The 24,330-nt window shown below is 39.6% G+C and overlaps 1 protein-coding gene across 1 annotated transcript; it reads left to right on the forward strand.

The window, feature by feature from the left end:
- Window positions 1-13: 13 nt before the first annotated feature.
- Window positions 14-22,376, forward strand: LOC124156530 (integrator complex subunit 2). Its single transcript, XM_046531122.1, has 17 exons — window positions 14-564; window positions 647-785; window positions 872-1,088; window positions 1,450-1,580; window positions 1,913-2,122; window positions 2,519-2,688; window positions 3,653-3,850; window positions 4,836-5,019; window positions 5,165-5,313; window positions 6,036-6,529; window positions 11,693-11,845; window positions 12,267-12,419; window positions 15,486-15,681; window positions 16,593-16,854; window positions 19,836-19,946; window positions 21,077-21,290; window positions 21,944-22,376. Exons 1-17 carry the CDS (start codon window positions 281-283, stop codon window positions 22,288-22,290), a joined length of 3,612 nt encoding a protein of 1,203 aa, XP_046387078.1. The 5' UTR covers window positions 14-280; the 3' UTR covers window positions 22,291-22,376.
- The last annotated feature ends 1,954 nt before the right edge of the window (window positions 22,377-24,330 follow it).

Consider the following 24,330-nt stretch of genomic DNA (forward strand, 5'->3'; position numbering starts at 1 on the left):
TCTCATGGTGTTTTCTCGGTTGTCAATTCTCGATAGCATTCTCGTTGTTCAAGTGATTTTAAAGGAGCCCCCAATGAGAAAATAAGTTTCTTTGTGTTATATTGTACACTTCGTATGATTTTCTTTGGAATAATATACGTGATGTTACCATTATTGAAATAAAAGTTGTACTCGGAAGTTTTCGGTAAAAATGTGAACTGTAAAATATTTGTAGTTGACATTGCAAAGAAGTCTCCCGGAGAAGTGTTTTTTGCCTAATGAGATAAATTCTGGGGTAAAAATGAATTACGACTGCACCGTATCGCCCAAGGTTTTTCAAGCCATTCAAAATGTCAACGTTGAAGAGTTGTCAAAGTGTTCGGCGAAGGAGTTGCGGCCGATATTGCCGTGTTTAGTGAGAATGAGTTTGATCTCCCCCACCGATTCAACAAGGGAATGTGCTGAAGCACGAAAATGTATATTGACTTTGCTGTCGGGTATTGAATTGGTCAATGCAATTGTAGCGCTCCTTTCAATTGACTTCCATACGTTGGAAACAGATGTTAAAAAAGAGCAACAGTTAAGGTATGTCGCAGTTATGTTGTCATTGAAAAAAATTATTATGTTGGTGATCATTAAATAAATCCTTGGAATATGTTTTATTTAGGCAAAAACTGGGAAATACACAGCAAGAGAGTGTGCTAGTCCAGTCTCTTCAGTCAAGTATGGCTTTGGAATTTGAAAGAAGTGACTCGACTCGTCGGTTGCGTCTAGTTCTAAGTGAAATATTATTTATTCAGTCACAGGTATACTGCGTATTTTTTCTAGATTTTCTATGGCTCCATAGACTTCAGTGCATGTGTAGAGTATCACTGCTGTTTATTTATTTCAGGTTCATGAACAACGTCATGAGTTCTATGCCAAGCAGTCAGATTTATTTGACAACTCGGTTTATATCGAGGAAGTATGTGATGTCATTTGTATAGCTTTAGCTGAGCTTCCAACTATTCTGGCAATACAAGATATTGTGGAAACTCTGCTTCACGTGAAACATGGGCCACAAATTATCTGTTGGGTTGTGGCTAACTCTCCGGATTCTTTCAAAGAAGGTATTATTTTATGGATAAATTCATCATTAACTTCCAAGCAGATGTTTTTTTAACCGATGTATTAATGCCAGGTGAATGTATATATTACGAGTGCATCCTATAGGTTACTGTGTAATATTTTCTTTACATGCGGCATGTGTGTATTGTGTTTACTTGTGAAATGAATTTTACAAAGCCTTTAAGTTTTTCATATCTCAGCATGTTTGGATTGTCCCTTCTTAATTTAAGTGGGAGGAACTTTATTCATGGTGTGCTCCATCTAATCATACTTCTCGCCTAATGTGTATCTACTTTTCGGTTAAATTGTAGTTCTGAGGCCTATGGTTTTTTTCTAAGTGCAAGTTTATTTGTCTGTTTTCAGTTTGCACCAGTTTAATAGCCAATGGAGAGAGACAGGAAGAAGAGAATATTGGTGGGCGAATCCGAATGCAAGCCCTCAGTATGCTCTGCCAAATGAACCCAGTGCAGTTTTTGGCCATTCGCGCAAAATGTGTAGGTATTCGCTTCATTCCTGGCGATTGATAAAGTTATTAATCAATAATTGAAGAATTAAATTTCATTATCATATATTTTCCTGTTACACCTGGGGTGTTTTTAGTAAATATTAAAAGTACCTATTTTACCTTGCTCTTTGATTGATGGATGAAAATCAAGATTTCCATGCAGTGCTGAAATTATCTGTGTACGCACACACATGAGGTCAATGTATCATTTTTATTTTTCACTATTTTATGTAAATTTTAATCATTTATAGTGGCTATCTATATTTATTTTATGTATCAGTTCTGCAATTACTGAGACTAATGTAATCTCAAACTCTCTAGGTTGAATTATGCAGAATGCCAGCACTGGCAATATTCCTGAGTTTAGAGCACAGCCAGATCGCTCAGGATGGCATATCCCAGGAGTGCATGGACGATGCCTCTGCATTGTCGGAGGGCAGTGACATTGTTGCTTTTGTGTCTGGTCTTCTTTTGGGAAATGATCAACAAGTCAGAAATTGGTTTGCCATGTTTGTACGCAATGGGCAAAAGGTATGTTCCTCTTTTTCTTGCGGAAAGTAGCTTAATTTGGTTAATGGCTGATCATGGAAGAAGTGTCTATGAGAAATCAAAGTTTCTTTGAAATAAAATCATTAAAATTCATCATAAAGTCGAATTGTATATTAGCTTAATACTAGTTCCTGAAAATTAGGTTGTTGAGTATTTGTAAGAAGTCATTGGGTATGAATTTCACTGAGAGGAATGGTTTTTAGAAAAAAGACTGGTTACAGTCTGTTTCTCCTCTAAGCTTCCATAATCAATTAATGTTGTACCAAATGATGTTGCGTGATGTGGTGAAATATCACCATTCATATGTATTTTTTATATTTTCTCCTTGTTCTATGTACTGCGTTCCTGGTCATCATCACGTGACTGCTCTCTCTCCAGAGGAAATGGGAGTCACACTCGGCCTTGCAATCCCTTCGAGACGAACTGACGAGGCGCCTTCAGAATATCATTCAGCACTCGATAGATGGGCAGTTGCCAGAATCTAGAGTTGTTCAAGCATCAGCCTTGTTGAGACTCTATTGTGCCCTTCGCGGTATTGCTGGAATCAAGTGAGAGCCTCTTTAGCTCATCTCTCTCATTATTTCCATATATTTTTTCTTTGCTCACTTCATTGAAGCCCTTTGGGCAGATTGGAAAAATCTATTTTTTTTTCAAATCCATCTGACCCAATGAAAAAAAAAGTTGTGGAACTGATCAAATTTGAGGTGTAAAAATTTTGAGATATTGAGGTGAACCCCTGACCCTCACTCATCAGCCATTTATAAGGGGGCGGGTCGGAAATCAACGAATTAAATATTTCATGGTCATTCTCTACAGATTTGAGAGTCTTAAGAACATGTTATGATGAACTTCTACATTAATATATAGTTGGAGTTTATTCGTTAAATTTGCCTAGCTGTGTTTATTGCATTCTATAATCTCTGAAAATCCATTCTAAAATTAGACTTTTTAGAGAGAACATTGATTTCTTTCAAAGTTCACCATTTAGTTTTCAATTTTGTGGTTCGGTGAACAAATGCTGTTGTTAATTTGGCTGCCATCTCTTTTGCAGCCAGAATGCATTCATTTAGAAAAATGCATTGGGAAAAAAATTCCCCTTGACTGGAAATCAAAGCACACTCTTGCGGCTCTCTGATTTGAATTTTTTCTTATGGCAATTAATGTGGATTTCACTGTAGTTCACGTGGAAGATTTGATTTTTCTAACTTATTGCTGCCAAACTAGTTACTATTTAAACCCCTGCTTAGAGGCTCTCAGTTGTAGCTTCTTGGAAGTCAATTTTTCTTTGCATTGCCATCTATGTAGGACTGTCCTATTAATGTCTAGTCCCATGAATCCACGTAAAATTGTCAAAGGAACCTTGATCAAAGTGCAGTGATTAAGGTCCATGGTTCAATTCTCAGCCTTGGAGAATTTCTTTCACTGTAATTAATGTGAATTTCACCATTAATTATGTTGCAGGTTTGTAGCATATTACATTTTCCCTCATGCGTGTTGTCTTGTATTGCGCAGGTTCCAAGAGGATGAGGTGGGGCTGGTGGTTGAGCTGCTGACGTCGCACCCCCCTCCTTCACCGGCCGGCGTGCGCTTTGTCTCACTGGGCCTGTGCATGCTGATTGCGTGCCCCTCACTCCTTGGCCAGCACGAGCACGAGAAGCAAAGCATCGATTGGGTCAAGTGGCTGGTGCGAGAGGAAGCCTACTTTGAGAGGTCTGCCTCCATTTATCCTTCATTTTCTGGATCATACAGCAGTTTTTAGCATATTGCACGCTTGTAACCAAGTTTCTCTAAGTAATCGGGTTGCAGAAATTCCCCTTCATTCATCGAGGCTCAGAAAACAAGACCATATGTAACATTATTCAGTGATATTTGAGATAAATTTGTGGAAGAAAATATAACAGTGGCTGGTAATATCCCACTCTTCCTATAGTTATTTTCTCTTGCAGCAATTTGCTATACATACTGTAGACTCTCGTTTAATATGCTTTGCGCGATTCTAGTATTCGAGGTATTCAAATATGATTTAATATTTGAATTCGATTCGAATATTCAATTCAATTCAATTTGAGTTAGAGAAATCTGCTATTCGACCCATCTCTACTTATAACATTGTTTGTTGAGTCTTTAATGTTTTTAAAATCAAATTCCAAGTACTGAAACTGTCAATACCACTAATAAATGGCAACATTTTGGCATGGATAGAATAATTTTTTATTGAGAAATAGATGAGACCAGAGATCCTGAAGAAAAAGAAATTCAAATGAGGAAAAAATCTTCCTCTAGAGTCAAGGTTTTTTATTTCAAGTTATTGTTCAATCTCGCTTGATCAAAAGAGTCCCTGCTCGCACAGCCCTTGTTCCAGCTTGTTCATATTTTTCCTTTTCTAATCATGCCTTTTTGTTGTTTAGTTTTTATCTTAACCCTAGTCAAATACTGCTTATGGTTGATTTCACGGTTTCCTGGTGAGTTGCAATTATGAATTCTCCTTGGACTCTTTGCCAGGTAAGTGAATGTGGTGCTGCTGACATTTTGACTCATTTCCCTTGAGGATGGGTAATGAGTTGCTGGTTGTCATGTCAGGGCAGCGTTACATTCACTCGTCCAACGTAGGTCCAGAGGAGAGTTCATCGCAGCTAATTGAATCATTTTATCCATAGAAAAAATCATGAGTTGAGGGGTGTTCTTTTGCTTGCAGTGCCAGTGGCGTTGCAGCTTCGTTTGGGGAGATGCTTCTGCTGATGGCAATCCATTTTCACAGCAACCAGTTGAGTGCCATTTGTGATTTGGTTTGTGCCACCTTAGGAATGAAAATTCCAATCAGGCCCAACAACATGACCAGGATGAAGACCATTTTCACTCAGGAAATATTCACTGAACAGGTATAAGATGAGTAATTTTTAAAATGCTGCCAATCACTACATTGATGTATTCTAGGAATGATAGAAGCAAGACATGGTCATGAAATCCACCCTTGTTGTGATTGGGCTCCTCTGTCATATCATCTCATCATTTTTTTTCCAACAGGTTGTCACTGCCCATGCTGTGAAAGTTCCAGTCACGGCTGATTTAAGTGCTAAGATTTCTGGATTTTTGCCTGTTCATTGCATTCACCAACTGCTGAAGAGCAGAGCTTTCACCAAGCATAGGGTTCCTATTAAGAACTGGATTTATAGGTAAGTATTTGCTGGTCATTTTAAAGCATAGCGCTGTCTTTGCAATTTCAACAAAACCCAAAATTTATCAGGATTCATTGCATATGAATTCAAGGAATCTTTTTCACAGCAGAATACACTAGTCTGTGAACAAAATTTCAAGTTCAACCTTTTTGGGTATAACCTTGTGGTGGATTATTATGAAATGATGATAAAAGGAACTATGATTTAATCCTTAGAGTTTTGTTCTGACATCATCATTGTTACCTCATAGTGTGCAGTGGCATCAATACTAGTAGTATCGAACAAAATTCTATGAATTAAACATAGTTGCTCTCATCATAATTTCAACAATATTTTGTTTATTTTAATTTTCTATAGATTATAAGAAAATGTGTGAATTGAGAAGGGTTTCACTCCATGTATATGGTGCATAAAAACTTCAGTCACATTAGATAAGTGTCCCATGATTAGTAGAGTTGCCCTCACTTGGTTCAATTCTCTGCAATAAATTATTAAGAGAATAAATGTCACTATTCTGCCATATTTGTATAGAACTGCTTGGATGATTTTTTTGCATTTCTCAAAGTTCATTTTAAGTTCCCTGAAACTCAGCAGTATTTTTTTCAGGTAAATGAAATATTTTTACTGCGCAATGTGTGTGAAAAATCAAGAAATGCTTTGAGTTTTTTTTTGCTGCAATAGAGTTTCTAACAAGTAATTGTGGATATTTGCGTTTGCAGGCAGATATGCAGTAGTGTGCCTCCCCTCCACCCTGTCCTTCCTGCTCTGGTGGAGGTGTACGTCAACTCCATCCTGATGCCCAGCACAAAAGGAGCGTCCCCTCCCGAGCACACGAACCGTCCAATCGGTGAAGAGGAGATCAGGAGGGTTTTCCAGAATTCAGTGTTTGGCGCTCAGTTTGACACCAAGAGGAAGCGGCGAGGGTCGTCGAGGTCGTCGCCCAGCCTTTGCTTTGGTTCGGAGGCGAGCCGGGAGGCGCAAGAGGTGGACAAGGGGGGAGGTGGGGACGGGTCGTCGTCCCAGCCCCCCTCGCTCACCTCCCAGCTGCTCCTGCTCTACTACGTGCTCCTCTATGAGGACACTCGCCTCGCCAGCATGCAGGCACTCACTGCTGCCAATCGGCAGGTCAAGAGCTACTCGGCTGAATTCCTCTCAGAGCTGCCCATCAAGTACCTGCTTCAGCAGGCACAGAAGGATCAACTTAGTTATGCAGGTGACACCTTGGGTGATAATGAATTAGCCAAGTAACCATGTACAGCCAGGGTTCCCACTCAATCTAAATTATAAAATTCACGGTTTTTTCCAGGTTTTCACGGTCTAAATATCATCGAATTCACGGTTTGTAGATCAGGCATTTTAGGCAGAAATATTGCCTACTTAACAATCATCGGCCGCACGTTAACTAAAAATTTAACGAACGCGACAGACGCTGTGAATGCAAACGCAGCAATGAAAAATGATATCTCTTCTGGCGTCACATATCGTTTGCAAAATTCAGCTCCGACTGAAGGTTGTGAGTGGGAAAATAGAGGGATCAGGGTGTCAGGGAGTTAAGAAGTGTCTGAATTTTCGCAAGTGTCAATAAACATTCGTTACCAGTCTTCCGGCTTTGGTACAGGCTTAAGTTCTATGTGTCATCTTGACACACGGACAAATTGGGCTTCAAATATTCGTGTTCAGATAAATCCGTGGCCACGTCTGCGCGTGACTGATCTTGAAATATGATCGAAATATCCATTTTTCTTTTAATCGCTCAATCGTAGTTCCACCTACGTAAAATCAAGATTGAGAGATTTTTAAGGTTTTATGACGAAATTCACGACTTTTTCCAGGTTTTTTCACGGTAGACGAAATTCACGGCTTATTCACGGTTTTAAGGTTTTCAAGGTTGAGTGGGAACCCTGACAGCAGACTCACGATTATCCAGCTGCAGTTTATCCGGGTTGTGGATTATCCGTGCATGATTTTCACTCTTGCTCAATTTTTTTGCAATCTTTATAAAAAAATCTGATGCAAAATCATTGGAATAATGGCATAAATGCTAGGATTAACCGGGCTTATTATTCCCTTCGTAAAACGGAAGCGATCACGTGCTAGCTGCATTCACAGGAGCACCGTGTTTCTGTTTTCCAAGCCTCGCAGTGCGCGACCGTTCTCCCTGATCAGGGATACACGTCGCACAGCAGTTGCAACCCAGGAAACTTGTGCGAGATGTGACTACGTGGCATGGTGCCTGACAGTGTAGTTTCCGACGTCGAGCAGTGGGTTTGAAGGCACAGATGTATGGTTTTCGAAACCAGGCCATACATGGAGCATTAATAATACGAGTACAACCGTGTTATCGCCACTAAAAAGATCGCGAACTGGCGAAAAAAGCTCTCAATGAGTCCGGAAAGCACTCTTAAATAACAGAATAACTGCATAAATAATAATATATTGTTTGTTTTAGGGAAATTATGAACATTGCAAAACATTTAAGTGAAAGTTTGGATTATCCGTGCTTTCCGATTGTTCGTGCCGTCTCTCCACATTACTAACCCAGATAATCGGGAGTGTACAGTAATTGGAACCAAAGCATCAACTTGATTATGCAATTTATGCTCTTAAATAGCTAATGAATGAGTGTAATTTGAACGGAAGGATCATCAATTACAAATATTAAAATAATTAGAGATGTGCGAATAGTATCCGCGAATACTCGAATACCTCGAATATTAGAAAGTATTCGATATTCGCGGTTTCGAATAGTTATGCGAAAAGTACCGCCTCGAATACCTCGAATACTTTGAATTACGCATCATACACTGTCGCACGCACGTCGTTGGTAGTTGACTCAGAAAAATGTAGAGAACTGTAGTCATTTAGTGCTCGCAGCGCCATTTTTCGCAAGTTGACGAATTACATCAAATTCGTGGATTTTAGCGGTGAAAAGAGTTCGACGAGGGGAACCGAAAATGGTCGGGTGAAAAAATCCGAAAATCCCCGATTCCCCCCACCAGGAGAACCTCAGTGCCGTGGGATAGCAACCTTAGGGCATTTCCCACGATCCGCTATCCCCCTCCATTCAGCACTCGCCTCACCCACTCTGAAGCTTTCCTCTTCTCCGAAATCAAACAAAAGGTCCCAGCTCGCGCAGGGATCGCATTACGAAGACCCCTGCTTCGAAAAATATATCGAGTTACGAGAACAATAAAAACGTGTTTCACGCCCTCCCCCTTTTTCTCACCCACTGACCTTTTTCTGGCTACCTGCTTCGAAGTTACCCATTTCTGGAGGTCAACTGCTGTGTGAGTACCGTGGGATACTTACATTAGCGCATTTCCCAAGATCCGGTATCCCTCTCCATTCAGCACTAGCCCACCCCTCTGAGGCTTTCCTCTTCTTCGAAATAAAAAAAGGTCACAGCTCGCGCAGGGATCATATTACGAAGACCTTAGCTTCGAAAAAATACCGGGTTACACGAGAACAATAGGAACGTGTTTCCGGCCCTCCCATTCCTCCCCCACTGACCTTTTTTTTCCTACCAGCTTCGAAGTTCTCCATTTCTGTGGAGGTCAACCGCTGCATGAGTCATCTATTAGCGCAAAAGGTGTCTAAGAATAACTTTCGTCAATTGATGTTACACCTTTATTGAATTGAAATATTAGTAATGTGCGCGTAATTTCAAAAAGAATAAGACCAAACACGACGTATTTCTGAGTTTATTTAAGCATTTTACGCAAAGAAATAAATGTCAAAATACGACGGAGACCTAGCATTCTGGCGAAACTCGATATGAGCAGCAAAGCTTCTCGGAAGTTGATGCGGTATTTTTTTCCGAAAACATATTTCAAGTTACAATTAATGAGTGGTGCTATAAATCTTTATTTTTACAGTCCCAGACAAAGGGATATTTTCACAGAATATTTGGTTTCTCCCTGATAGCAATTCCAATTCATCTTCTTATCTCGTGAGAACTCCCAAAGATGGACTGAAAATAATTGAAGAAAATCCGGTGGAAAAGAGCTTGTATTTTGCAAAATGCCTCAGATTGTCAGCTAGCACTTGGCAGCAGAAGTGGGGGTAAAGCGATGTTAGTTGAATTAATTATATGCCCAATTGTTTCCATAAAATTAAAATATTCATTAATCAGCTAAATTCCTGTTCGAATCCTTTAAAGTAAATCAAAATTACTCCCCAAAATCTTGAGTTGCCTGCTGCATAGGCAACCGAGTCAAACATTCCAGCATTCATCATTTAGTATTCGAGGTATTCGAAATTCGAGGTATTCGAAATTCGAGGTATTCGAATATTCGAGCAATGATTTAATATTCGAATTCGATATTCGAATTCGAGAAATCTGCTATTCGACCCATCTCTAAAAATAATAGAATATTTAATTTATTTTATTTACTAGGCGAGAATATTTAATAAATATTGAATGAACCAAGTTTCTTTCATACACGGCAACAAGTCCTGATTGACGGATTGACTGGTTTGCTCACTCATCAGCGTCCAGCCCAAAGCGCTCGAGATGGAGCCATGGAATTTTCAGGTCCTTGTGTCATGCAATATGAAAGATGTCTTGCAAGAAACATTTTTTGAGGTTTTTTCCTACCCAATTCACTCCCATAAGAAAAGCATTGAATCCTGTGCAGACCTCTTTCTTTCAGTTTTTTAAGCTACTTGAGTTTGAGATATTTTGTAGAAGTTTATATCATAGCGTGGAAAAATGAATACTGTATTTAATTCTGATGTACAAATTTGGTGTACGCTTTTTTTCTAATGATAATTGTATTTTTACATCCCAATTAATGCATATTTCTTCCATTTCAACAATAGAAAAAAACTGCAGCAGCTACGCGTAAACATGTATTTAAAGTACATATATACAATAGCAAAACTTCTTTTACCCTAACCTGCTGTAAATGTTATCCTATTGCTGAAATAATTGTTATGCCATATTTTAGTCTTCACTTTCCCTTTGAATTCCACGGGCACCTTTTGCTATTTTATTATTTAATAAGGCTTTGAATGACTGAATCGGAAGAAGCTGATTTCTCTGCCGTTTGTGTTCTTTTGTCATGCTGAATGGAATGTTTTGAATGCCCCGGTCCCTCCATGAGGTCAAAGTGCTAAGATTGATGCCTGGTTCCCTTACAGAGAGCTACTCAAGCTGAAGGTCAGGCATTAATTTGGCTCATTCTTTTTGCTTTGCTGTGCATCAAAGAGTCATATCCCCAATCAGTATTGTTCTGTGAATTTCTTTCCATATTCTAGTAACTGGAGATTTGATTATGAATAATTCTGAAATGTCCATTTGCTGGGTGAGAAGTATGGGATGGCGTTTGTGAAGTGGCTGGTCACCGCTTAACATCATTCTTTCACTCCATTTTCACTTTCCAAATTGACAGCTTGACAGTTGGCATGACCAACATACTCCCGTTGCAAGTGAGGTGCTGTCTTGTTAGCAGTGCTCCCATCAGCCAGTCGAAAGAGGCTGCCTGCAAGCGAGAGGGTGGCACAATGACTCCCTCTATGACTCGTGATAAGTTTCTGAACGTGGCAGTAATGGCTGTTTGACTTCCCTAGTGACTCTTGGAACTTATATTCTGGTTCTACTCATCTAATGGTGCAGTACTGCATCCCCTCTGTATTCTTGCTATTGTATGCGTCCGTGTTCACTTTCCCATGATATTTCCTATTATTATGTATTGCCACTCCTTAAGCCCAAATCATACAATATTTGATCTGTCGTAAGTCTGTTAAGATGTTGGCAAGTGTAAAATGTTCAGGGCTACATATAGAATGCTCCAAGTAGTCTTTGCCTGAATATCATACAATCCTTGAATTGAACTAGGTTTGTTTAGACTTGTTGTAATGTTACCATGGGAAAGGTTTGTGGAGCAGAACAGAATGGAAGTAATTTTGTTAAGAAGTAATATTAAATAAAAACATCCATTTAGTCCCAAAAACTGATTATGTTTCTCTAAAATAAGCAAGTGGCTATCAACATGAAAACATTTCATAGGACTTCTTTGGTCAGCAGCTTCTAGGTCTCACTTGGTGCAAGAATAAAACTATGACTGCATCAATGATGAGAACGAGTATACCAGCTAGAATACTATATGTTTAGCAATGATGCAGGATTTGCAGCATGATTTCCAACCTGAATCACGCATTACTTGGATCAGAACAAGTGCATGGACACTTGCGTGTATTGGTCATAAATGTGGTAGGTCAGTAATGTTTCATTCATGCATCAGGCCTCTTAATTATTCAATCCTAGTTTCTTAAAAGTTTCATCGGCTCATTGTAATGTCCAAACTTCCTTGATTGGGTGTTAAAATCTACAATTTGGATCTGTGTTCACTCTGAAACATTTTCTTTGCTCCAGGACTGTTTTCTCCATTGCTGCGTCTGCTGGCCACTCATTTCCCCCACCTGTCCCTCGTGGACGACTGGCTGTACGAGGAACTGCCTGACGGAACGGTGGAGAATATCAAGCGCAAAAACCAAGCCCCACTCTCAGAACAGTCTGTCATTGAAGGTGAGTTGCCTCAGTCATTACTTTGTCTGGGCCATTAATCTGTTGACGATTATGCCAAATGCATTATCAGGAGTGAAACTTTAAACTGACAGCCTGACATGATGTACGTAACGGACTCACGAGAGCACCCACATTTTGCATCTATCAATGATTTCTAGTTTCAGGATATTTATTTCATTATTGTTTGAGTGTATAACTGTGTCTTGGGTTGCCATTACAAAGCCCTCGGTCTCAGGGTAGAGGTAACCGCCATGGAAAATTGTTTTTATTGGCCCATTCTTCCTCCAAACTTGATGGAAATTTTTGATGCCGTATTTGATATCCATTCCTTTTTCTGGAGGGCTGTGTTGACCATTTGCCTCTGCTCTCTGTTATCTACGAGGTCTATATTGTTTTAACTTTTGTCGTGTTTCCATTACAGCTTTCAGCCACATCCAAGACTGTCCTGCTCGCACAGGCCTACTCCTTCAGCAACTCCTCAGCATGCCTCCAACTGATGTGTGGCCTTTTGCTGAAATCTTTGTACATCACTTCAAGTCTATTCTCGATGATAGGGTCCCAAGGTACATTCAAGGTGGGTAAAGTGGCATATATTTAATTTATTTCATCTGAATGCCTGACTTGAGTTTTGTATAGAAATTTTAGAAAAATGTATCTTATGAAACTGATTCCTTTTGGCTGCTTCAAATGCACATTGTCATGCCTATATGATGCAGTACATCTCTTCTCTTCATCAGCTCCTTGTTATCCAAAATTGTTATCAAAAAAGAATTTAATTTTTCTATTAATGCCTGAAATAATCAACAGTTTCATGGTGACAGTGGCAGATTAATTAGAGTGGGGCGAAGGAATACTCCCTCCTATCCTCCATAATTTCTGGAAAAATTTAAAAGATCAAGCTCTCAGGTGGCTATCCAATGTAAGTTCTCATTTCACCAGCTTAACAAGCAATGTTTGAAAATGATTGATGAATATCCTAAAGTCGTTTGTCTATGTGTATGAGATCACAGACGAATTATCACGGAGAGGTAATGCAAGTGTTGAAGGCCAGGCAGAAAATTATGAACGCCCCGAATCAACAGCCTCAATCTACCCCTGCTTAGTGAAACATTTTGAAGTAAAAGTCTGATAACACTGGACGGCATGAAAATCGGCCCTGACACCATTCCTGCTGATTCTAATGTAAAATGACCTCCTAAATCCGAATATGAACTCTGTTTTTTCCCATCACCCACTATTTTCGGGGAAGCTCACCCCTCGAATTTACATCACTTTTCGGTCGTTGGGGGGAATTAAAAGGATTATTTTAGCATTTAAATTTTCGCTACGGGTTTAGAGAGGAGCAAAATCCTAAAAAATTTATATTCTTGGTAAAGAGGTAGATTTGGGGGGAATTAGTCTCCGTAAATTGTTTAAAAACACATTAAAAATGATTAATTTTGCATTTTTCATGTATATAAAGAAATTTCCAGCTTCCATTTCACATCATCCTCCCCCGAATGATAAAATATATAACAACTAGAAACATCAGTAATAATAAAAATATTTTGCTGCACAGCATAGCAACAACAATTAAAAAATAAAGCAATGGCTCGGAAGATTCACCTTACTACGATGGCCTGTCACGCTCAGACTTGGACGGCAATTCTCCTGCTTTCACAGCTAAAAAAGGAAAAGTAATACTTTCTAATAATACAAATAATATAAGATTGAGATTTTTATACTCTCATTGGAGTTAAAAAGTATTCTTTCTCCTTAATCATGGAGTTCCACAAAGTATCAGCCTCTCAAATCAATAATGTATATTGAAGTTTTCGTCACCTTCTCTCAGTATACCTCTAATGAACGAAGAGTCAACTATTTCGGTGTTCTGGACAAGGGTCCTTTTTTCAAAGTAGTTTAAATTCTGAAAAACAGTAAAAGTTGTTGTACTCCGGCTTTTTCCGAGTGAATGCCAGTATGTAGGCTTGAGTTGTGATTATTACCGTGATTTAATGTGTAATTATGTTACGCATGTGTAAAAATCATCCTCATCGCTTCAGCTATGTTTGCGGTGAATTGACTTTAACATCGCAACAATAACCTCTTTCTTTAATTCTTAAAACTGCATATAAATTTTACTCTGGCTGCCAAATTGGCGGTCAGGGCTAGGATTAAGCTTCAACTGTTTGCTGTACCACTTGTTACAGTAATTTGACGGAATACTTGGTCAAACTACTATTGCTGCTTCTGAACTGCTTCCTTTGTGAATACAACAGCCTAAGAAAAACATTACATCTTACGGAACTGGCCTCTGCGAGAACGCTTCACACATGGTTATAAAAACGTCGCTCATGTTTTCCTGGTTCCGACAGAAAATGTTCGCTTGCCACCATTGCACATCAAACTAGGACAGATGAAATATTTTGTGAAAGCAATCGACAAGACAGGAGCTGAATTTCAATTTTTAATGTAAAGTCTTCGTTTTAGTGAAGCTAAAACCAAGGAAGAAATTCGTGGGCCCCCAGAATAGGAAACTTTTCCAAGATTCGACGTTTATGAAACACCTGAATCATAAAGCAAATTGAGCTTGCCTTGGATTCTGATACGTGTGTTAGAACTTTTTGGGTGACAATGAAGTGATGATTATGTCGCCCATGTTGATGAATTGCTGTCAGCGTATTAGGCCATCGGGTGTAACATATCACTAAAAATGCATTTCCTTTATTCACACCTGGACCTTTTCATAGAATATTTTGGAGCAGTTTCAAATTAACATAGGGAACGGTTCCATGAAGATATCACCAAAGGAGAGGAGATTTTCAGAGAAGTTGAATGCGGGCATCTTGGTATGTGTATTAGGCCTACTGCTGGTTTTTGTATGAGAAACTTCTACCTCAGTGTATAAAGGGAAATGAAATACCAAATTACTATTGTTATTCATCGTTTGTCACATTTGTTATTTTTGTCTTTGTTGATGCGCGTGTGGTATTGAGGGCGCCAGCGTGGTAGCGAACCATCTGAACTGTTGGCACAAATTTTCATTATTTTTTATATGCCGTGTTCTTAAATATTTTTATTATTGATAATACGAGCTGTTGATATATTTTTCCATAATTCTGGCATATTTCTGGTAGGGAAAGATGAAATGGGAGCTTAAAAACGAAGAAAATAAGTGAAAAAATTGCAAAAAAAAGGAAAGGTTGATGACTTTTAATGCATTTTTTAAATCATTAACGGAAGCTAATCCCTCCAAATCTACATCCTTATCATTAATCATCATATTTTAGAACTTTTCACTTCTCAAAAACCTAGTAAGAAATATAAATGTTAATATAATCCTTTTCATTCCCACAAGTAATTGCAAAAGTGATGAAAATCAGAGGGGGGGCTGCCCCCCGAAACCGGTTGGTGATGGAGGAAAACGGAGGTCATTTTACATAAGAATCAGCAGGAATGGTACCAGGGCTTGGGAAAAAATTATTTTTTGCCTTCCAGTGTAATCTCATGTGGGAGTTCTTTGAATTGTTGGGACATTTTCTGAAAATGATCCCTCCCACAAACTTTCAGCGTTATCATCATCATCTTCTTAGGTGTATGGAAATTAAATTGCTGGAATCATTTACTTTTTTGGGTTTTAATATCAAACATACTTTTTCAGAACTGTACAAAAGGGTTTGGTTGCGTCTGAACACGGTTCTTCCCCGCTGTCTGTGGGCAATGACTACTCATGCTCTCATTCCCCATGACAATGACACCAAAGTAAAGTCGGCCATTCCCGTCTCAATGCCTAAATCCCAAGAGAGCATTGTTTTAGACCCTCTGCAAGTGTTGCGGTGTCACCCTAGCGTTTTCAGGTATGTAGAACAATTGCTTGTTATTATTATGCAAAAGTGTTACAATTTGGTTATTTGCGAGGTGGTAACAGTAAGATGAAGAAAATACTAACAGCGATATAAAACAATAGCATTCATCAAATCCATAATTTAAAATAACATTGAATTAATTTCCAAAATAATTTTTTGCACCTGTTCTTAAACCTATGTAAATAAATAAGCAAGGGCTGTAACAATTCTGCTGGGAGTCTATTCCAATCCACAATTGTGCTGTTGAGGAGTGAACATTTTTTTACAATCAGTCCTTTTGTCATTTATGATTGACATTTCTTCCTGAATGGGTGATCATTCCTACCTGTGTGTGTTGTGGGGCTTTTAATCTTTTTTCACAGTTTCCCCCATGCTTTTCCCTCCAAAAATGTGAGGAACTGATAAGTGTGCTAAGCCTATTAATTTTTCTTCTTTGTCACAGTGAGTTCCATCCCAGTACTTGTGGCACTATCTATCTTTCCATGTTTCCCTCTAACATGCCTTTCATCGTAAATTCTCAATTGATTTTATTTGTCCCTTTCTTGTGGGTCCCACACCTGGTGACTGAGTAACCGACTCCAGTAAGTGAGTGTGTTACTGAGTGCGTCCCAATAGCATCTCCACCGTGCCATTATATAGGGAAGTGGAACCAGGATGTTTTCATGAAAGAGGAAGGGGGAGAGGACGGTTAGGCATTCTTGAAAGAGAAAAGGTACAAATCCCGAGGCATAGTTTGACTATTTTGAGATGTCACACAATAGCACATTTATGCATATTTTGGAAATGGAAATCTTCCATTCCCGGATCACTACACCATTATTATTTATTTCTGAGGTGAAATGTCCCCTCCTCCTAGATAACTGTGTTCATGCCTCTGCTCAACCCTGTATTTGTTTGTCCAGGTGCGCACCAGCACTGAGCGTTGTTCTGAGAGTGCTCGAGGCCAGTCTGGCCGCGTCCCGCAGCCAGCTGTCACGGCAACTTCTGGACCACCCGCTGGCAATATCCAATGCCAACTCTGGTGGGGGAGGGTTTGGCACCGGTGGCTCGCAGCTCTCGTGTGATGCCGAGCGTGAGGAATTGAGAGGCGCCCTGGTGGCCACTCAAGAGAGTGCAGCCGTGCAGATCCTCCTGGAGGCGTGCTTGGAAATGCCTGAGGACAGAGTGAGTCTTCTCCATATTAGCTTATGTATTTCTAATTAGTATGCAATTGTGTATGGTCATATGCAAGTGCATGGGCAGGGTTCCCACTCAACCGTGAAGACCTTTAAACTGTGAATAAGCCTTGAATTTCGTCTACCGTGAAAAAACCTGGAAACAGCCGTGAATTTCATCATAAAACCTTAAAAATCTCTCGAGCTTATAAGAAAAAGAACTAAAATTGACAGATCAAAAGAAATTTCAATCATGTTTCAAGGCCGAGCCACAGACAGACACTGTTCACACATTTATCTCCACATGTATATTGAATGGTCGTAGAATTATTCATAGTTTGTATAAAAACCAAGTAGCTGTGATCAAATGTGGACCAAACGGTACAGAAGCGAGAATAAGAAAAGGGGTGAGACAAGGTTGTGCGCTTTCCCCCTTAATTTTTAATGTTTACATAGAGGAAGCCATCAACGAAATCAAGCAGAAAGCTTCGGGTGTCAATATCCACGGAGAAAAAATTAGTATGCTGCGATTTGCTGACGACATAGCGGTCATAGCCGAGACAGAGAAGGATTTGAAGAAGACGTTGACAAACATGGAAAGGACAATGGCCAGATATCAGCCGAAAATCAACAAAAAGAAGACTAAGATATTAGTTTGCAGCAAAAGAGAGGAGGCTAAAACAAACATCAACCTAGGACAGCATAAGCTTGAAGAGGTGAACGAGTTCTCTTACCTGGGAAGCCGAATTACCAGCGATGGACGGAGCAAGAAAGAAATACACAGTAGAATAGCGCAGGCGAAGAGGGCTTTCTACAAAAAGAAGAATCTTCTTACAGCTGAAAATACCAGCATAGAAGTAAGGAAACAATTCATCAGATGCTACATATGGAGTATGTTTCTCTATGGAAGCGAGGCTTGGACGTTGACAGCAGCAGAGGAGTCAAGAGTGGAAGCATTCGAAATGTGGTGCTACCGAAGAATGATGAAGATAAAATGGATTGACCGTGTTAGTAACCAGGAAGTGCTAAGGAGAGTAGGAGAAAAGAGAAGCCTCCTAAAAACATTAAGCAGAAGAAGGGACAACTTAGTTGGCCACATTTTGAGGCACGATGGTCGGATGAAGACAATCGTTGAAGGACAAGTGGAAGGGAAAAAGGGCAAGGGACGGCCCCGAATGAGTTATATAGGTCAGGCTATAAAGGATGTAAAAGAGAATAAATATGTAGCTATGAAGAGATTAGCGGATAGGAGAGAGAAATGGAGAGCTGCGTCAAACCAATCTTAGGAATGTTGACTAATGATGATGATGTATATTTGCAGTGCAATTATTGGTGCCTTGTGCCATGACGACGCATTGATCTTGAGCCTGTGATTGGAAGACCGGCAAACAAAGTGTTCATTAACCCTGGCGAAAAATCAGACTTCTTTACTTCCCTACCTCACTGCTCCCTCCATTTTGCCACTCACAACCTTAAGCTTCACCTAAATTTTGATATCGATAGGTCACGTCATGAGAAATAGCACTTTCATTGCTACGTTTGAATTCACGGCGCCTGTCGCGGTTGATACATTTCTAGTTAACGTGCAGGCGGTGATTGTTACGTCATCAATATTTCTGCCTAAAATGGCTTATCAACAGACCATGAATTTGACGATATATACACCGTGAAAATCTGGAATAAACCGAGAATTTTATAATTTAGTTAGAGTGGGAACCCTGATGGGGCTGTTGTCTTACTTCAGAAACATATCAATGAAATGAGCTGGGACAGACCTTGAGGATACATAACTGGAAAAATGAAGTATTATAAGGAAAAGGAAGACAAAATAAGAAAGGAATTAGTAAACATAAGGAATTCTGAAAGAAAGGGGAAGATTTACTGCCAGACACCTGCTTGATGCATCACCTTAAACCAGGGATGTTATCCTATATGTCACTCAACCTTTCCATTGAGGGAGGCTGAGAAGATGCTATGCACGTAGCGCTCCCCTCCCATGGTGTGCAAGAGCTTTGAGAGCTCACTCCCCATGCTCATGCGAACAATAAGTGACTGCTGAAGGAACACAAATAATAGCTCACTTCCACGGGAACGATTGGTATCCGTCATCGTTGAAATTGTTGTTGCCTCAAGTGATGAATGACTCATTGATTTGAAGATCTGTCTGAATGTGGTCATTTTTATTTGGAAATACAGAATAGGAAGGGCTGATGAGGGTCTGAGATCATTTTGAGCATGGGTGTGGACACCATTTGGCTTCACTGCTTTTTCTTACCCTTTCTCTATGAGAGGCAAAGGCCTTCATCTCCCACTTATGACACAAGGCTTGGCACTTTCCCCTAACAGTTAATTTCATACCTCCTGGTCCAAAAATGTACAAAATGGTTCTGGTAGGTTTTTAGTAATTGATTCAATTTATCAGAAAAATATAATGCATACCCAATAAATCTCTTTACTATTTAATGAATACAGCTATCATGTTTAACTGTAGGAAATGCTGTAAAAATTGTTAGCCTTATACATGTATATATACTGTGACTTCCATGCATAGGCTTTTGTTTTCTGTGCCGTTATTTTAATATAGGATGTGAAAATTTTGTTTTTCTCAAAATATTAGTGGAGGAATCAACTCTCCAACATTGGTTACATGCTTTAAATGTGGCTGAAATGTAATTAAATAAATATATAATAATGATAAGTTACATTCAATGGCATAAGATAGGATTAATATTAGTGGGAAGCAGTATCTTTTGGTATGTAAACAGTGGCTCTAAGAAAGCCTTCCTTTTAAGCCTCACTTTTCCTCCTGTTAAGCTTTCCTCTAAGGCCTCTTTTCCTCCTGTTAAGCTTTCCTCTAAGGCCTCTTTTCCTCTTTAGGTCTCTTTTGAAAGGATATATGTACTAATGAGAGAGTCAATCTCTTGCATTTTATTTTTTCAATTTTTTTTAATTGATCAACTCTGGATTTTATATTTTTTGTCTTTTAATTAGAATAAACCAGGCCAGATGTGGGCGCTGAGGGAAGTGAGGAGTTTGATTTGCTCATTCCTCCATCAGGTCTTTATTGCTGATCCCCATCTTGCAAAGCTGGTTCATTTTCAGGTATGTTATATACATATTATAAAATGTGATGTAGATTTAGTTGCTGATAATGTGAATGCATTCTTAGAATTTATTTAGTTAAAAATGTGTGCCATGTAATTGTTCTTCACCATTTCTGTCACAACGCTAATCAATTGTCTTTAATGCGTTGTTGTTCAGAATAGAAAAATGAGACCTTGGTTTGAAGAATTAAATTATGTATCACAGTGAAACTCTGCCAAAATAAGCTTCCAACATCTTTGTGTAAGCTATTCTCTTATACCTTTAAACTAGCATCCATATTATAATGTAACAATGGGTAAATGTCCACACTAGATGTATATTGCATTCAACGGACCATAGTTTCATCATTTCATTTGCACGGTACAGAAGTTCTCCATCTACTTCACCATATGTGCACTCTAGGAATAAGGTACCTATGGGGTTTGGGGAAGGAAGGGGAAGAGTGGAAAACGAGAAAGGGGAAGGTCAGGCATAATCATGCATGCCACGGTGAAGGGAAAAGCAAGGTTTATGAGAGGTGATTTATGGTTAAAAACAAAGTCATAGCACAACATTGTTGGGCCATGAGCTACATCATATAATTCAAAGAATTCCAACTTGGGACCTTTGTCAACTTGGTGTAATTCAGCTGTATCAAAATTTCTTAAATGATTTAAATCGCATAAATATTTATCAAAACCGGATATATCATCCCCATTTATGAAACTTAGGTACTTTTTGTCTTGTAATCTTTTGCCCATTTGACATATTTAACAAGTGTCTGTCATCACATAGTAAACTGTTTACACCACTCTAACTCAAAATTTCATAGTGCTCTGTGGTGTTGAATGCAGTGTTTACATTTGTCACAGGAGATTTGGTGTGGAAATTTCACTATTGTTGTACATATTTTAATATGGATATCAAGTGTTTCCACAATATGCAGCCTAAAGTGGCTTTATAATTTGAAGTGGTAATAAGGGATACCTATTTAATGTATTTTTCCAGTGGGGATTTTTGTTCTTTGGCAGTTTGTAAGTGTTTTATGTAACTGAAATATCATTTATGGTGATGTCGCATTAGTTATCAGCTAAAAACTGAAAATATGCATATTTAATTTCATGTTGTACTTGTATGTATCTATGCAGGGTTACCCCCGTGAACTTCTGCCTGTGAGTGTTCAGGGCATTCCTTCAATGCACATCTGCCTGGATTTCATTCCTGAGCTGTTGAGCCAGCCTGCCCTTGAGAAGCAGGTGTTTGCAGTTGACCTGGTCTCTCATTTAGCAGTTCAATACGCTCTGCCCAAATCTCTTAGTGTTGCCCGTCTGGCATTGAACACTCTCTCCACTCTTCTGGGAGGTAAGTCGGCTTTCTCCTCTCTTTCTTCATATTGAATGTGATGGTAAATACATAGCTGTAATGTAACTCATGGTATTGCTGTTGAAATGAAGTCACTGTCGTCGCTCCCTCTATTTAATCCTGGCCCATTCTTTTACATCCCTGATATCCTTCTTTTCAGTCCTAAGAACTTATCTCTTGGCCTATTTTCATGATTTTCCCTCAAGTTTTCCCCCATTTCATTTCCCTTGGATTTATTGTGTCTTTTGGCATGGTCTAGCCGCTGCCGAACCAAAGCATTCCATAGCTTTTAGAGGAATAATTGTGGGAGCTGCTTGAGACTCAGAGGCTATGTGCAAGGCTTAGATTGCTGGAACAATTAAGAAGAGATATCTTAAAGAGCTATATTGAGAACATCATCTTAGAACCCCACTATATTTCTAGACCCAACTGAAATGATAAATTAACTCAGCTAAGATTTTTTTCTGGACGGATAGGAATTCATTTCTTCCCTGAACAATAAAGGATGCTGATAAAAGCTAGATAAGACTTCACAGCTGAAATCTGCATACTTTTTTTGGAAAACTAATCAATAGATATTTCATTCTCTTGCAAGGGGGTATTCTCATCACAGCTGACTGCTTTTAGAGGTGTGATTACATATTTTGTTCCAGTATTGCCGAGTGAGAGCCGTGCAGAGTTCTTCCAGCCAGCTCTCGCTGCTTTGGTGAGGATCTGCATGGCCTTCCCACCTCTAGTGGACGATGCGGTGTCGTTCCTCATGCAACTCGGTCGAGTGTGTGTGTCGCAGGCATCTCTGGATGGACTGAGCCCGTTTCCCGTGCTGCAGTGCCGCAAGAGCAGGTGGGAGTTCAGAGGGGAGAAAGTGGGGGGTGGGGACAAGGAGCTCACCGAGGACGAGCGAGAGTTCTTCCCAACCAATGACACACTTTACGAGGAAGTACAAAAGACATTCTCTGATATATTATCAAAGGCTGTCCTAAAAGTTAAAATATATTGATTGCTTGTCTACTGTCACTGGCATGTTTTTTATGAAGAGATCTTTTTTATATTGTGTACGTGAAAATATAGGGTTTATAAAATTGAGATTTTTCCATTTGCTTTCCTGTCATTCTCTTCAGATTCTCATTTTTGAAGGAAAATCTAAGAGCATTGATGCTTTCATGCAAAAGCATCTGCTCAGCAATTCCAAAGTACGGCTGAAGATCTACATTTGAAAATATAGAACTCATTATGTACCTCTTATCTGCACCTGGGATAGCATCCAGAGATTCACAGCCCTTAGGGCCCAATGGTGTTTCTAGGGTAGGGGAAAAATAATTTATTTCAGAGATGTAAAGAAAGAAAATAAATAAATGAAATGTAAGTGAAAAAGGATGAAAACAGGTTCAGTAGTGGCTTCCGAGGGAAATATTCACTAAGAGAGGACTGTTACAAGATGATTCTGAACTCAAGATTTGCAACCCTTGTGGTTTTTTGGACACGAAGCTATGTCTTCTTCCCTACGACCTACTCTCTTTCATCTTTCATCAACGTAGTCATAACTCCAATAACTGCTGTACAGTGAATGTTTTAACTAAACATTATCGATGCACATGTGCATTAAGGTCATGTAGCAATGTATGCATGATTAGGAATAGCTAAGGGGACTGGGAGAGGCAGCGGCCTACCCAAACGTTAAAGGGAGTCTCTACTCATTCAACACAACCATCATAAAAATTTGGTTTCAATGGTGGCCACTGCAGCCAGAGGAAAGCCTAAATGGGTGGAAGGGGGACTCAGCGGTGGCTAAAGGAGGGGAAGGGAAAGTAATCATGCCAATGAGAAGTGTTGTATTTCAGGGTGAAGAGAAAAGATCTTTTTCCTCATTTAAGGGCATCGGATAGTAACCCAAGGTTCATCATAAATTGAACTTTGACTTTGGATAAATCATTATTGTCTTCCCTGCATATTTTTTCTCTTTTAATTCCAGCGAAACGTACTGTATCTATGTTAGGGTAATTGGAGGTAGTCTCGTTGCAATGGTAACTTAGTACTCCGTAGTCTTTTGCTTTCTTTCGCCTATTAATTTTTTTAACGTATTGTTTGCATAAAATCCACAATAACATCACCAAAATTTTTGTTTAACCCTTTCACTGCTGTGAACATACGCTGGTACGTTTGCAAGGCGGGCTGCTATGACATACCTTTTCTTCCTCCCTGCCATGCGCTCAGCACTTTCGCCGAAGCACTCCGAAGGGTCGCAAATCCGGGACCCTTTCGTCGACGAGCTCACCCTCGCTGGCCCCTCTCTTCGACCCTCCAAGCAGGGGACCTCCCTCCCCAAAGGTGACCGCTCTGACTGCATTTTGAAAATCTATCAACCCATCCGATCATCAAAAAATGATTGTTTGCATTGCACTCCTGCCAATCAAGCAATCAAGTACGTCTTTGAACCGTGTTTCTGCAACAAAAAATAACGACTTTGTTAACTTTGCTAAAAGTGTGGCTGTGGACTACCAGAAAATGGCCATTTTAGCAAAGTTAACAAAATCGTTATTCTTCATTGCAGAAACATGGTTCAAAGATTGGCAGGAGAGCGATGCAAACAATCAATTTTTGATGATCAGATTGATTGATAGATTTTCTGGTAGTCCACAGCCACACTTTTAGCAAAGTTAACAAAGTCATTATTTTTCGTTGCAGAAACACGGTTCAAAGACGTACTTGATTGCTTGATTGGCAGGAGTGCAATGCAAACAATCATTTTTTGATGATCGGATGGGTTGATAGATTTTCAAAATGCAGTCAGAGCGGTCACTTTTGGGGAGGGAGGTCCCCTGCTTGGAGGGTCGAAGAGAGGGGCCAGCGAGGGTGAGCTCGTCGAGGAAAGGGTCCAGAATTTGCGTCCTTCGGAGGGTGTACCACGCCCATCCTGGAAGTACCTGCTCCATGGCCCCACCAAACACATGGTAACCTTTTCGCTGCATGTGAGAAGAAGGTTTTCAGAGATTGAACAGCAGCGAAAGGGTTAAGTTAAGCGTTAAAAGCCTTTGCTTGA

The sequence above is a fragment of the Ischnura elegans genome, chromosome 3, assembly GCF_921293095.1.
Source record: "Ischnura elegans chromosome 3, ioIscEleg1.1, whole genome shotgun sequence".
Taxonomy (NCBI): Eukaryota; Metazoa; Arthropoda; class Insecta; order Odonata; family Coenagrionidae; genus Ischnura; species Ischnura elegans.